Source organism: Watersipora subatra, chromosome 5, assembly GCF_963576615.1.
Source record: "Watersipora subatra chromosome 5, tzWatSuba1.1, whole genome shotgun sequence".
NCBI lineage: Eukaryota > Metazoa > Bryozoa > Gymnolaemata > Cheilostomatida > Watersiporidae > Watersipora > Watersipora subatra.
Window position 1 is genome coordinate 36,033,455 of NC_088712.1, and position 14,554 is coordinate 36,048,008.

At 36.5% G+C, this 14,554-nt stretch overlaps 1 protein-coding gene across 1 annotated transcript in view; it reads right to left on the bottom strand.

Moving 5' to 3' along the window:
- The window catches only part of LOC137396183 (vasodilator-stimulated phosphoprotein-like), a 50,039-nt gene extending 35,726 nt beyond the window's left edge, over positions 1 to 14,313 (bottom strand). Inside the window, exon 1 of the mRNA XM_068082341.1 lies at positions 14,167 to 14,313. Coding sequence (XP_067938442.1) covers positions 14,167 to 14,171 — 5 coding nt within the window. The 5' untranslated portion in view covers positions 14,172 to 14,313. The remainder of the gene's footprint in view (positions 1 to 14,166) is intronic.
- Between the last annotated feature and the right edge of the window lie 241 nt (positions 14,314 to 14,554).

Below are 14,554 nucleotides of genomic sequence, written 5' to 3' on the forward strand. Positions count from 1 at the left end.
AGGAGACCGATCTTGGTACTATAGCTGTTTGTAACATTCACCCTAGTGCTCCAAACAATGAGCTAAATATGGACGCCTTCTCAGACATCAAGATGAGCAAATGACAAAAACAGAAACAAAATGACAGCATAACTAATCGCGAGTAACCAATCACCAGATAGAGAGTGTTAGCACTTCCTTCAAAATTCTTCCTTCAAAAATGCTAAGATGCCAATAACAAAAATGACAATAAAATTCAATCAGGCATCATGATCATCCAATCATGCACAATAAAACCATAAACTAACAGTGTGATTCTTGAAACAGTAGCAATCACGGGAAAGACATTCAAATGAATGTCTTTCCACTGAATGCCACGCAATCTGCTCAAGTCAGGGCAAACCCTGTTACATACGCCGTAGTTCCTTGTCCTGGTTTGTCGATTTTACAGCCAACATTAATATGGTTTGTTTATACAGGAAATATCAAACCTATTTAAAAACGGAATTGTCTGCACAATGATGAGCTACTAGCAGAAAGTATTAAAATACCAAATGTTCATTGGACACACAGGAAGTATACTTGGCATTTCCAAAACAAAACTCTGCTAATGAACCAACAGGTAAGACAGGAGAGGTAATTATAGTTTTCAATAAACTGTTTAGTAACCGATATCCAAATAAGACTTATTCGTACAAATAGTGTTTTAATCCAGCTGGTTAGGCGCATTGAATAACATACTAAATTCAAGTGGCTTATAATATTTAATTGGTTAGGTAAAACTACTAGCTATCTTCGAGCAAGTTAAAGCGACACACAGCTCGAAAAAAAGTTTATTGAATTTAGTAAACCAATTCACTAAACTTTGAACATCTTGTTCCCACTTGTTGAAACCCGCAATAATACTTTCACATAAAAAAGCAGAAAGAATTAGCGTAGTCAATTCCAGGAGTTGAAGCAACTCATAGATACGTACAACTCATAGATACGTATAACTCAAAGATATGTACAACTTATAGATACGTACAACTCATACGTACAAGTCATAGACACGTACAATTCATAGACACATACAACTCATAGATACGTACAACTCATAAATACGTACAACTCAAACGTACAATTCATAGATACGTACAACTCAGAGATACGTACAGTTCATAGACACGTACAACTCATAGAGACATACAACTCATAGATATGTACAATTCATAAATATGTGCAACCCATAGATACGCACAACTCATAGTCACACCATATACAGGTATGCTGTTTATCTTCCAACCGCAGTAATGAGAAGGCTAAACCAAACACTACTCACTGTTAAAACAGCTCGTCTGCAATTGAACTAAGGACCTACACTACTACAGATATGTTACCATTGCATGTCTCTTACAGACATTCAGAGAGCAGAATTTTTAAACTTCAATTTTACAAATTGTCTATCGAACAAGAGTTGACAATTCCAAATTTCCAACTGATAGCATGAGCAGACAACCTCTAATGTAAACAATCATCCTATAATTACTATTAGCTGGTAGCCACATTAGGCCTCATGTAGACTTTAGAAAGTGGTTTTATAATTACTGCGATGATGTCTTGGAAAAGCTTCATGTTGTAGCTTCGATATCTCTACTGCACAAACCATAAACATATGCGTGTTCAGAAAATATCAAACTTATCAGCTAAAGACCATCATAGTTTGTCAGGCTTAAAGCCAGCAAAGAAACTACAAACAGACCAGAATTATATAAAGTTGGGAAGCAACATTAATAACATCAATATGCTCATATAGAAAATAAGAAGACAACTTCGAGAACAAGGTGGAAGTGGGCATAGAGCAAGGTACAAGCTGTTTCACCGCCTTATGAACTTATTCCAGCTACCACGCAACAAATGAAACTGACAGTGTAATGTTCTGTCAACGCCTAACACTGGCAGGTATTTTAAATGGACGAACTTTTAGCATTATATTATAAACATTACTCATGCCTTTAGACCGTGAGGCTCGTATCTTCTTATTGTTCATAGCTGATAGACCTGATAGACCAGCTTTAGATAAGATTTATACTTTAACTAAGGGCCAGATACTATATCACCTGATAACATATCAAGGAGGCTGCTAACCGAGAGCCAAAATGACTGCGCAACACAGCGAAATGAGTGGGAGCAATCCCTCGAAGACCAAGTATGATGTCTGCTTAACAGAGGCTGTGAAAGTTTTTAAGAGAACTGTTGCACAAACAATGTCTCTATGAGATTGGATCAATCTTTGATTTTTATTGGTTTGACAATTTACGGCATCCCGCAATGGCTGCCGACATAGAAGCGATGCCGAAATTTGTTGCAAACTGCTATTCCGGAGACTACCCAGTTTAGTAAAAACTATTTATTTAAAAATCAAGGCTTCTCGCTAAACACATCTGTCATACACATGACACAACTCAAGATAAGAACCAGTTGCTTTGATTCTTCGAGTCAAGTGTTTCAAATACAACACAAACGCTGCCTATCACAGGTTAATGATGAACTCGCACAACATTTGTGTAGATTTCATCATAAAGTATCAGAATTTTTCTATCCCTTGCGATCCTTTTTGATGCTTGAGGTGATCTGACGGCCGGAATGTTTTAAGATTAAAAGAGATAAAACTCGTTCAAGATTTAAATGCTCAAAAGAAAAATATGTGTGAAATGATGTCACCAGTTGTTATCGTTGCGATGGTTGATATCAGCTGTCGCATTCAAGTAGAAGCGTTACGCGTCTCTATTCTGTCAGTTTCTTTGCAACTATAGACGGCAAAATCACACTTTCACTTGATCTGAGCGCTTTAATCCGGATCAAATTTTGTCGATTTTAATCTTGAAAGATCCGGGCAATCAGATCACCTTAAACATCAAAAACAATTGCAAATGATAGAAAAATATCAATACTTTCTGATGACATTTACTAAAAATTTTGTGCAAGTTCATCTTTTAAACTGTTGTTGTAAATGATCTGCTATATTTTCTCTTCTAGATTGGTCCTTCGGATTATACCAAATAAAAACTGCACACAATGAATATAGCTATCAATGCCTAGCCTTACAATAATACACTGTTTCCATGACACGCATGAAGCGTTCATGCAGGTTTGGAGTTGTGCACACATTGTGTTACCATACGAATTGAGTGTTTCTATGGACATTCGCATGATGCGAATTGACTCCGACACCTTGTTGAAAAAAGATAAGGAATTGTACGATGTAAGTCAATAATTAACGACGCAGTTACCGACACACGTGTTAGCGGTACAAACGCATAAAACTCGATCGAGAAAAGACAACGAAAGAATTGAAAATGTTTAAAATTGAATAGCTGAGGCGATATTTTAATGCGCATCATTCGCAAGCGCTGTTTCCATAATTTGCAAGTATGATGGATTCTATAGTTTTGCGAATCGCAAAACTGGCTTAGCTTGCGGACTTATGCCATTACCATGATGCAGTTAGCTTGAGGATTGGCTCAAATTTGCAAATCATGCGCGTCATGGAAACATAGTGATAAAGAAGACAACTCTGATTTTCTTTGGAGGTATAGTATAGAGTGCGTCAAGTTTTAAACAAGTACAGCTAGTTGTCAAACAGCTCTACGCATATATATCCAGAGCTAGCTAACAACCTACCAGACAAAGGCGACAGGGAAGTCGTAAACTGTCTTACGCCAACTCAAGGTAGCTAAATATCTTCCTAATTGATCCCTTGCCTCCTATCGCTAGACAATAAGTAACATTGCTGGCATTGAATGATGGAAGTTTATACTCGGCCACATGCATAATTATGGCTCTAATAGTCGCCCCAATCATAGTAGTACTAAGATGTGGACATACGCTATGCTTCCATGACGAGCAAGATGCGCAAATTTGAACAAATCCGCAAACTAATCGCATCATGGAAACGACATAAATCCGCAAGCTAAGCGAGTTTTGAAACTTGCAAAACTTTATCGAATCCATCAAACTTGCGAATTATGGAAACAGCACTTGCGAACGATGCGCACCAAAATACTGCGTCAGCTATTCAATTTTAAACATTTTTAATACTTCATTGCCTTTTCTCGATCGAGTTTCACGTGTTTGCGTCGCTATGATGGATTCTATAGTTTTGCGAATCGAAAAACTGGCTCAGCTTGCGGATTTATGCCATTTCCATGATGCAGTTAGCTTGAGGATTGGCTCAAATTTGCGAATCGTGCGCGTCATGAAAACATAGTGATAAAGAAGACAACTCTGATTCTCTTTGGAGGTATAGTATAGTAACTTGCGAATTATGGAAATAGCACTCACGAATGACGCGTATTAAAATACCGCGTCGGCTGTTCAATTTTAAACATTTTTAATACTTCCATCATCCTTTCTCGATCGAGTTTTATGTGTTTGCGTCGCTAACACGTGTGTCAGTAACTGCGTCGCTAGTTATCAGCTTACACCGTACAATTCCTTACTTTTTTTCATCAAGGCGCCAGAGTAATTCCGCATCGTGCGAATGTTTATTGAAACGCTTAATTCGCATGGCAACACAACTCCAACTCCACGTGATATACATGATCCACGGAATGGAAGCAGTGATTGACAGCCAAAGTTACGACTCAGAATTACATGTCATCAGGCTTTTAAGCTTAGTTTACACCCGCCTCTTTACACACACAAAACTGACAGGAAACTGGCATAACATCTATGCGAACATACATGTAGATGTAAAAGACATACGATGCAAACAGGAATGTTTGGATTGGTCAAACTCATCCTACCCTAGTTGACAAATGAAGTTTGATGATGCCAACAGTTTCTCTGCGGGTAAAAGTTTTCTTACATTGCTAAACTAAAATAAATGTTAAATATGTAAATGTTTTAAAATATATTTACAAATGAGTATCGTTATTTAGACAATATAATTTTACCTAAATTTCGTAGTCGACTAACATTACTAAGAAAGCTATAAAAATAAAAACAGTTTAAAATCAAAATATGATCCCTAAAGTAATATTGATGCAAACATCACAAAGGTACCTGTAATCTCTGTCAAGCATAACCGACTGTATTGACAAATACTGCCAAAGTTGCAGTCATTTTACCCTGAAAACTATCCATTATCTACTCAATGTTAACATAAACTTTGGCTGCAAACCCGATTTACGAACTTGGGAACTGCCTCAAGGTAATGACCTTCACTTAGACGAATGCTCCGTTACACTTGTCATTATAGAAAAGGGCTATAGTAGCTCCAAAACTAGATGTATAAAAAATATTTTCACACGTGATTGTGAACATAACATAACTTCCAGAAGTCATAAACAGCAAATATAATTTCCACGGTGTTCCAGCAGTGTTTAATGCCAACTAGACATCAAATTATTCCTTTGATCGACAAATCGAGCATGACAGCCTGCCTAACTATACCAGTCTGACCAGCTTGTTTGATATTTCATGTATTGTTTCCGCGACGGGGGTAATCCGCAAATTTGGGCCATCCGTAAGGTGGAAAAGCCAAAAACTCGCAAATCAAGCGAGTTTCATTACTCACAAATTTTCACTGAATGTTTCAAGGGTGCAAAAGATGGAAACACCACTTGCAATTCTACTAGCGACAATGCTATTCCATTTTGCTGCTAAATGAAACAGAAGTGCGTCACTATGACCTCTGGCACAGAACTCTTCATCATTTTAACAAACCGTTTGCATTACTCCATAACACGCCAATATCCATTGAAACACTTATAGCTTGGTAACTTAACGTGTGCACAACTCCAAATCCAATCATGAAAACACAGTGATAGTACGATCAAACGCAATTACAAACTTTTCTACCTCTACCAAGCATTCGCTGCATTTTCACATTCAAAAATATTTTCAAATAGTACGAGTCATTAATCACATTAATTACAGTGAGAAAAGATGGCAAGAGACTACATTTCATCAATTCTAGTGGAGCAACGAACTGTAACTTGGATTCGTGAGCTGATAGACATGGCATAGTTTTTAACTTGCCACGGATGCTCAGCTTTTACACTCAACTGTTCTGCTTACAATTTCAGCGACCCACTTAGGTCGGGTCATCTTTAAAAGTGATTATCTTTTATAGGAATGGCCGAGGAGGAAGTAGCATAGCCAGTCCCCAATACAAACAGAATATCGCTCGATGCAGTTAAACTCTTTGAAGATTACTATTTCCTGTCAATCTGTCATCAAATGATACTTCGAAAAGATGAATTTTTGACGATGAGTGTCGTAATATGACTTGCCTTAAAAGGTCAAACTGTCAGTTTTGTATATGCCGATGTTATAATGGGTCAATATTTGAAGCATGAACGCAGTGGATTCAAAACTATCACTGAGATTGCCTGTTTATATTGACTAGTAGGTGTTGCATACTTCATACGTGATAAGACGCAACTACAAGCCTTTCTATCAGCGCCTAACATTTGCAGGTACATAAATGGGGTCGAATTCAAGCATTCCACTACAAACATTAGCACGGCAGACCTATTTGCTCATATCTTCCCATTGTGTAAGGCTATCTATGCTATTGTACTACAGTATTAGTAGAATATTACCCTTTCAATTAAACTAACACTCAATCAGATGCATGATGAACATAACCGGTGCATAGTTATACTTAAAGATCAACTTGTACTAAATTTTAGTAGATTTTATCAGAAAGTGTTGGTATTTTTCTACCAGTTAAAACTGTTTTTATGTTTTAAAGTGATCTAACTGCCAGGATGTACCGAGATTAAAATCGACAAAACTTGCGCATGGTAAAACGCTCAGAAGAAAAATACGATCGAAATGACATCACAGTTGCTATTCGCTATAATAGTTGTGTTTAATTAAGTTGCAGCACTTGTTGGGTCTCTACGCTGTCAATCTCTTCACAACTATAGCCATCGTAATAGCATTCTCACTTAATCTGAGCTTTTTTACCGAGATCAAATTTTGTCGATTTTAATCTTGAAACATCCTCGCAGTGAAATATAACCTCAAACATCATAAACAATCGCAAATGGTAGAAAAATACCCATACTTTCTAATAAAATCTACTAAAGTTTGATGCAAGTTCATCTTCAAGCAAAGACGCCACGGTAAATGAACGCCGGTTAAGGGGCGATGTAAGCAATGTCCTACAAATGTGTATGTACATAACACCATATGCACGGGTAATTTGTTGCAAAATTCACTGCAAGTAACAATGTTAGGAGCTGATAGAAATACACAATTTAGACAACTCCAATTTTCAAGCCAGCCTGAAATACAAGCCTGAGCTATTTGTAGAGCACCATATAGTGATAAAACATCATTACATTTAGACATCATCCGTTTAGTAAAATTTATAACCGTTTAAGAGAAAAACAGACATTACAAATATGTCAACGGCGCTCATACAACTTCCTTGTTAGTTGTCAAAAGAGTCATATCTCCTCTCCCAATCTTTTTAGTTCCATACAATCTACAGGCGTATTTGTTTAATGATGATAATATGAAGTTCTGTTTGTCGACTACTTGAAGCAAAGGGCAAATGTAATACCTACGATTGCATCCATAAAGAAGGCAGTCAGCATGCCGAAAGCATGGTTCCCATAACGACTGCGAGACCCCAGGGGAGATCTCGCGCAGCAGAGCGCTATGTACATTAAGCAGCATTGCTGGTGATCACGCAGCCAAGCAGCTCTGGAACGTTAAGGTCGTTCAGAAAATAACTGTTCTTAACAAAAATTGATAAGCATGATTTTTAGATTGGCATCGACACACTGGTGGCAATTCCATATAACCCGGTGTTAACTTTGACTAGTCCAGTGTATTTTGGGATGGTTTTGTTTGCTATTGCCGGTAAAAGTTGAACAGCGCTCAATATTTTTGTGCTTACCGCCAGCATTGGGAGTATAGTTTTTAATCTCAATGGTACGACGAGTCTGTGGCCTGCACTTGAGAACAACATGGAAACCATACTTGATACAACCCGATAGCATGTTAAAGAGTTGAGAACCTTTCATTTATATAAATGGTTTTTTCAATATTAAAGTTTAAAATAAAAGTAACATTTTGATAAAATGGATTGTTTTTTATTTATCATCCCAATGCATATTAATTTATTGCCAAGAAAAAAAAACACAACTCAGATGAGATGTTTAGTAAAAAAGCCTAATAAAATAATATATATTTTTGATTTTGCACAAATACTGCAAAATACAAGGTCAACAAAAGGTCAATTTTAAGTTTTTGAGAAGCTTTCATGGTACAAAACTAAGTGGTCTTCATGGTGCCTTTCCTTCCTGTTTGTCTTATAGAATTATCATATCGTGTCTTCAACAACATGTGAAACCATTTTGCTGATACAGGCTACTTGCATACTGACTAGAACAGGCGGCAAGAAATCTATACAATTATTGGAGAGTTGAGGGCCCCAGGGAAGTGAAATACATGCTGTAAATGACCAACCAACACGTCTTCCTCACTCAACAAAGAACGTAAAACTCGTGTCAGTACAATTACTCCATACGCTATCATGGTCAAAGGCCATTACAGAATCGATGGAATCAACAAGCCCGGCGTATAGATGAATAAAGCACCAATCTGAAATCATTGACACATCGAACAATGTTGTCATAATAATGTATAGCATCAATTGGAGATGATATCTTCTGCTAACTCTGAGTGCGTTCATAAACCAATGGGGCTTAAAACAATCCTGAATGTTACTAGTTCTCCAGCGTTTGGTAATACTTTGGCCAAAATTTGTATTCTATCAATCGGTTTTTACATGTATTTGCACTCGTGGTTGATTCACTGCTATTGACTCTATCACCAGCAGATCATATGCACGGCTCATTTGAGTTTGATGACGGTATAAACGCTTTGAAATATGGAAGTCTAACTGCGTGGAAAGAACGAAACAGCAGCTGGCAATTCGTAACATGACGTTTACCAAAGGGAGATAGTCATGAAAGCAAGCGAATGAAAAAGGAATCACCATATTCCGCCAAGTTAGCAGATAAGATGCAATCACTACGCAACTTCCCAAACAGGAACTCCTAACGACAAGAGCAGCTATTCTCACGAACTGTGACAATGGGCCATACAACGCAGGAAGTTCAACTTCCTCAGACCTCCAAATCTCAAGGAGAGTTAACATTGAGACAAATACTTTAGACCTCAATGCGAGATATTGAGAGAAAACCGCTGCCGAGCTACACAGCATTACATTATTATACACTCCATTTGGATACAAACAGAATCAATCGTGATGATACGCGTGTATGACTCGACCTGGAGATAGCCATCTTTGACTAGTGATGCTATCATATCTCATAATACAATAATGGCTAATGATAACATCTCAAACTGGTAAATAGCCGGGCTTACATCAACATCCACACATGTTCTCAGTTCCAAGACTATACATCACTACCTCATATCCTTACAACCAACAGCAGAGAGCTCAGATTACCTATCCCATCAGACAGGAGCTACTAATTAGTGAGTTTACTGTTATGGCCAGCATGATTGTTCAGAATTGTGATTCATTACCTATACAATCATCGCTGCCAATAGTAGTTACATCATACAATTCACAACTCCAGTCTAACACTATGGAAATCAATATCTATCACTATGTGCCCATGACACAGATTATGCAGATTTGGAGTTGTGCGCACGTTGAGTTAATGCGATAAGTGTTTCAATGAATACTGGTGTGTTGAAGATTAACGCGTACGCTTGGTTAAAAAGATAAAAATTTCCACACCAAAGGTCATACTCGGAACTGATCAAATCGATATGATGACCGAAGTACAAAAAATGTTTAAAATGGAATAGTTTGCAAGGTTTTTTTGCGCATCATCTACAACTGCCATTTCTATATTTCACAAACACGAAACATTCCAAAAAAATTTGCGAGTAACAAAACTCACTTGACTTGCAGATTTTTGTCGTTTTCATTTTTCAGATGGTGCAAACTTGCGTATTAACAGCATCACGGAAACGTAGTCTACGCAATACATGGCTTTTAACAGTTGAAAAAAGGTTGAACTGTTACGAAAACCCAACATTTCATAAGCTGATTTGAATGGATCTAACAAACAGCAATCGGAATGTTTCTAGGAAAATGTACCCAGCCAAAGCATCTAGCTTATATGTTAAAATAAACTCGCCCAATAGTTTTCCAGCAAAGCCAATGACATCATAAGTATAAAAAATACAGATAATAGCTCACTAAACTTACTTCACGATAAAACAACATTGAGTGTTGAAACATGGTTTGGTCTGGTGCTTGAATATGCGCTTAAAATACTCTCGATTTCCCTACGCATACTCCTGGTAAGTTATCTTCTAAATGAGACATTCACAAAAACCATAAAATTTGAATTATCTAGTACAGTCAATGGTAAAGAATCGGTACGGTAATTACTCCAGGGATTAGAGAATAATCAATCAATGAATTCAATAAAAACATTTTCAAGTAGTTTAGCCAGCAAACTATTTAAAGGTTTTTGGTGATACACGAAAAAGCGTAAGCTTACTCGCTACCAATGACACCTCCATTGTGTATCTCCAACATTACGGAACTGTCATGATCTTACAAATGTAAGATGTGAGTGGTACCTAAATCACGAGTACAGTACGCGCACACCCTACATGTAGGGAATCATACAGTATCCTAATCGCATCTCATTTGCACATCAGAGACTCACTCGAGACATGTAAGGGTTTCGAATAGGAATTTTTATCAAGGCATGAACAGTGATAATTTGAAATAATTTCGTAGTTTTATCTCATATATCTACTTGAAAATGAAAGCGACAGGTTTAGACAAGTTGTGAGAAAACCAAACTAACAAATACGAACATAGGTATTAACTGATAATGATCCATGATTAATTTTATGTCAGCTTCCCAGACACCAAGTACTTCAAGGAAGCGATCCTGACTTGTAACAAGGGTACTGGTGTTATACCTAGCCAATTTCAATTATTCTTCATTAAATTAGTCTGGTAATGTTGTTACAAGGAATTTTCAAAGACGAGACAAATCGAAAATGCCACCACGCATGCAGCTCAACTTGCATGGTAGAGCTGCCACCACGCAAAAAAGAAATTTCCGGTGAGTTTTTGAAGCATCCCAACCATCTGGTGAAACAAAGTACAGCTGTGCTACGAGTAAACTGCTCCATTTAAAAAAAAGCGTTGAGCCGCTGCTCTTCGTTTCTAAGCAGTTTAGCCAACGACAGCCCATTTTCATTAGTAACACTTATTGAAAGACCTGGCTTCTGGCATTCAAAGGAAACAATAAAATAATGATGTTACGGCATTGTGATAAAGAACAAGTTAAGGCATCTGGACTAACATTGCTCTTACATTTATAATACAAATAGCTGATGACATTTACAAGATTTGCATATAATTTAATAATGGCTTGTGTCATGGAAGATATTCGTAGTGGCACAGCCAAGAGTTTTCTAGTTTGAGTCCCTCAAACACCACCTTTTGTAATTACATTAAAAAAGATTCTATGAGTCAACCTGCAGTGTCACTTTTTATTTGAGGCATAATATTAACACATATTTGGCGATATAAATTATTGCATTTGGTACTGATTTTAGATTTATACACCTTAAAACATCAGCCCACATTGCATTGTGATAGATTTCAGATCATTGAAAAAATAAGTCACAAACATCTCTTTTAACATCACCATAAATCGCATCAAACGTATGAAAATATGACAATGAAGTGATCACGTTATAGTTTACCAAACAGCTTCCTTAAATCAACTACAGTGCAACCTTGGTTCTCGAACGCATTGCTTCTCGACCAACTCAGTTTTCGACCAAAAAATTTGAGATTTGTTTGTCTCGGATTTCGACCATAAATTCGGTTCTCGACCAAACCGGAACATGCGCATTTGAATTAAACATTCGCAACAGTTCCGGAAACAGCATGTCTATACGTTTAACGTAGATAGGAGCCACTTTCGGAAGGTTCTAAAAGGGAGAAGTTTCACGTCATTAATTCTTTACAAAAAGAAGCCATCTGGGAGGACGTCGCCTCTACCGAAGAGATTTTCTAGGGACACAACTCCTCCAGTCGAGTTACTCTAAATTGTTTTGAGGAGGATTCATCTTCAAAGATTGAAGTAAAACTGCAATTGATGTTTCTATTTTCTTCTTTCACACGATTTTTGATGTAGCTGATCTGTTGCATTTTTTTGCTGTTTTATTATCAATTTCTGCGATTTTTTGTATTGTATCGTAACCTTTAATGTTTTTGATGTCCTAAGAGCAAAGAATATAAAGTGTTTACTTTTTGTTTTCTTTTTTAATTCTCATAGAAAAAAAATCTTTTATTAAAGTTAAACACGATCTACATCTACCTGTTTTTATTTATAGTATGCAGTATACAGTACAGTTTATGGTGTAAAATGTTGAAAAATAAATTACCGAGGTTGTTAAATCGACTTGGAACGGATTAAAACTTATACATATTAATTACAATGAGAAAACCTGTTTCAGATCTCGAACAACTCGGTTTTCGACCAACCTTCTGGAACGGATTGTGTTCAAGAACCGAGGTTCCACTGTATTGTGAATGCAATAATTCTAGAGATACAACATTATGCTTGCCTGCTAAAAATAAATTGATTCACCATAACACATTGTGCATCCCATCAACTTGTATGACCTTCTACAGATCCATTAGTTATTTATTGCATATATAACTTGCATTAGGTTGCTAGTAGCAGTGATTCGTAAATGGCAATGTTACGATTTTATGTCATAGTACATCAACAAAAACTATTATGTTCGCATGAGACATGTTGTTGTTACAGCATTTCGGCAAAACAGGTAATCCTTTAGCTGGCATGAGACATGATAGTTGAGTTTTCCAAAAGAACTACAACAATTTTCTTATGAAATATATATCTATTCTACCTTGGTATTGATGAGTATTAGTAGGTATATTGGTATGCACTGGTGATTGTATTTTACAAGATATGTAAGAGTGATATACACCTAGTAGAGGCAAACATGAAATGCTTTATGAAAAATTAGACTTTAGCAACTTAATCCGAAGCTAAAAAATGAATGGCTTAGCTACAGTTACTGCATGCATCAGTCAGTTTGGTCCCATTTTCTGATAACATCAAAAAATTTTCTTCACTGAGGCAGCACAAAAATTGGCTTACCTAGCAGATTTCCACTTTATTGGCAATCTTAGAGTAAAATCACCTGACTTATGCTAAGCTTTCACAGGCAAACGTAATCAGGCTGATATTATAGGGCCAGTCAGGCTGTTCATGCATTACTGGCTTCTCTCTTAACGGTTTAAAGTTACTTTTCAGTTGTGCCCATACTGGAAATAGTATATTGTGCAATCCAAGCTATTGGTCCAATGCATTTTCTAAAGTACCCATCTTTCTAGTTAATAAAGAGCATCATAATTACAGACTTAATATATTTGGTAACTTTAAAAAAGTCCCACAATCAATCACAAAATCAGAAAACGATATGTAATGCCGCTAAATTGGACTTCTCGCTAATGCTATCAGAAGCATGCAGCAAACATAAGGGTGTACCTACACTGGCTTGTGCAGCCATAATTTTATCCAACGATTTTGAAAAAGGATGCATGAGCTAATGATGAGCTAATTGTAATGCAGGTGAAGAGCGTGAATTAGTGTGTTGAAACTAACTTACACAAACAGTTTTCTATAACAAGTTTCTTTTTTGTATAAAAATGTCAGCCTATAGCCTATGAAGAAGAATTAAGCCAACTAGTTTGATACTACCCCAGCACGTTTAGAAGTATTACTAAAAGATAGTAAACCAACTTGATAAACCACCGTTATAGACTAAAATAACTGCTAATTATAGTCTTGTACGAATATAAGCAGTTGGCAGTTCAGAAGAAGCGCATAAAGTTTGGATGATTAAAAGATGTTAAGGATAGGCACGCACATATTTGTAGCAGGCATATGACAAATCTTTGACCTCAGGTTGAAAACCTAGCCTTCGGATACATTTGTTACTAATCTGGCTGAAACTACTCCGAAAGTTTATGCAAAATGTAAATAGGTAATTATAAATAAACAGTAGTTAGTTACTGTTTCTTTTGACCGTTAAACTACAAAATAATATGCAATAAAACAGAATATTTACCTCATATTGAGTGTTTTTATCGTATTATCCAAAACCTGTATTTGTCGCAATAGCTAAATAATCAGCGTCTAACGCAGCTGCACAAAACTGCAAAAGTGAACGCTTAATATATTGACCGGAAAACATAACAAAAAACGGTGACCGCCATATTTGTTTGACCTAGTAATGATTACGCGCAAGATAAACCAGCTATGAAAGTTATTATAGGAAAATAAATAGATCAATTTAATATATTATTTTTAGTCATTTAAGTAAAATTAATGTACCTACAAAACTAATCTACCGTTTGCGGTAATTGTACAATTTTAAGAGGAGACAACCCTTTTTGCAGGACAAGCGTTTATGATACAATAATAATTATTGTAGGCTTAGGGATTAATTATACACG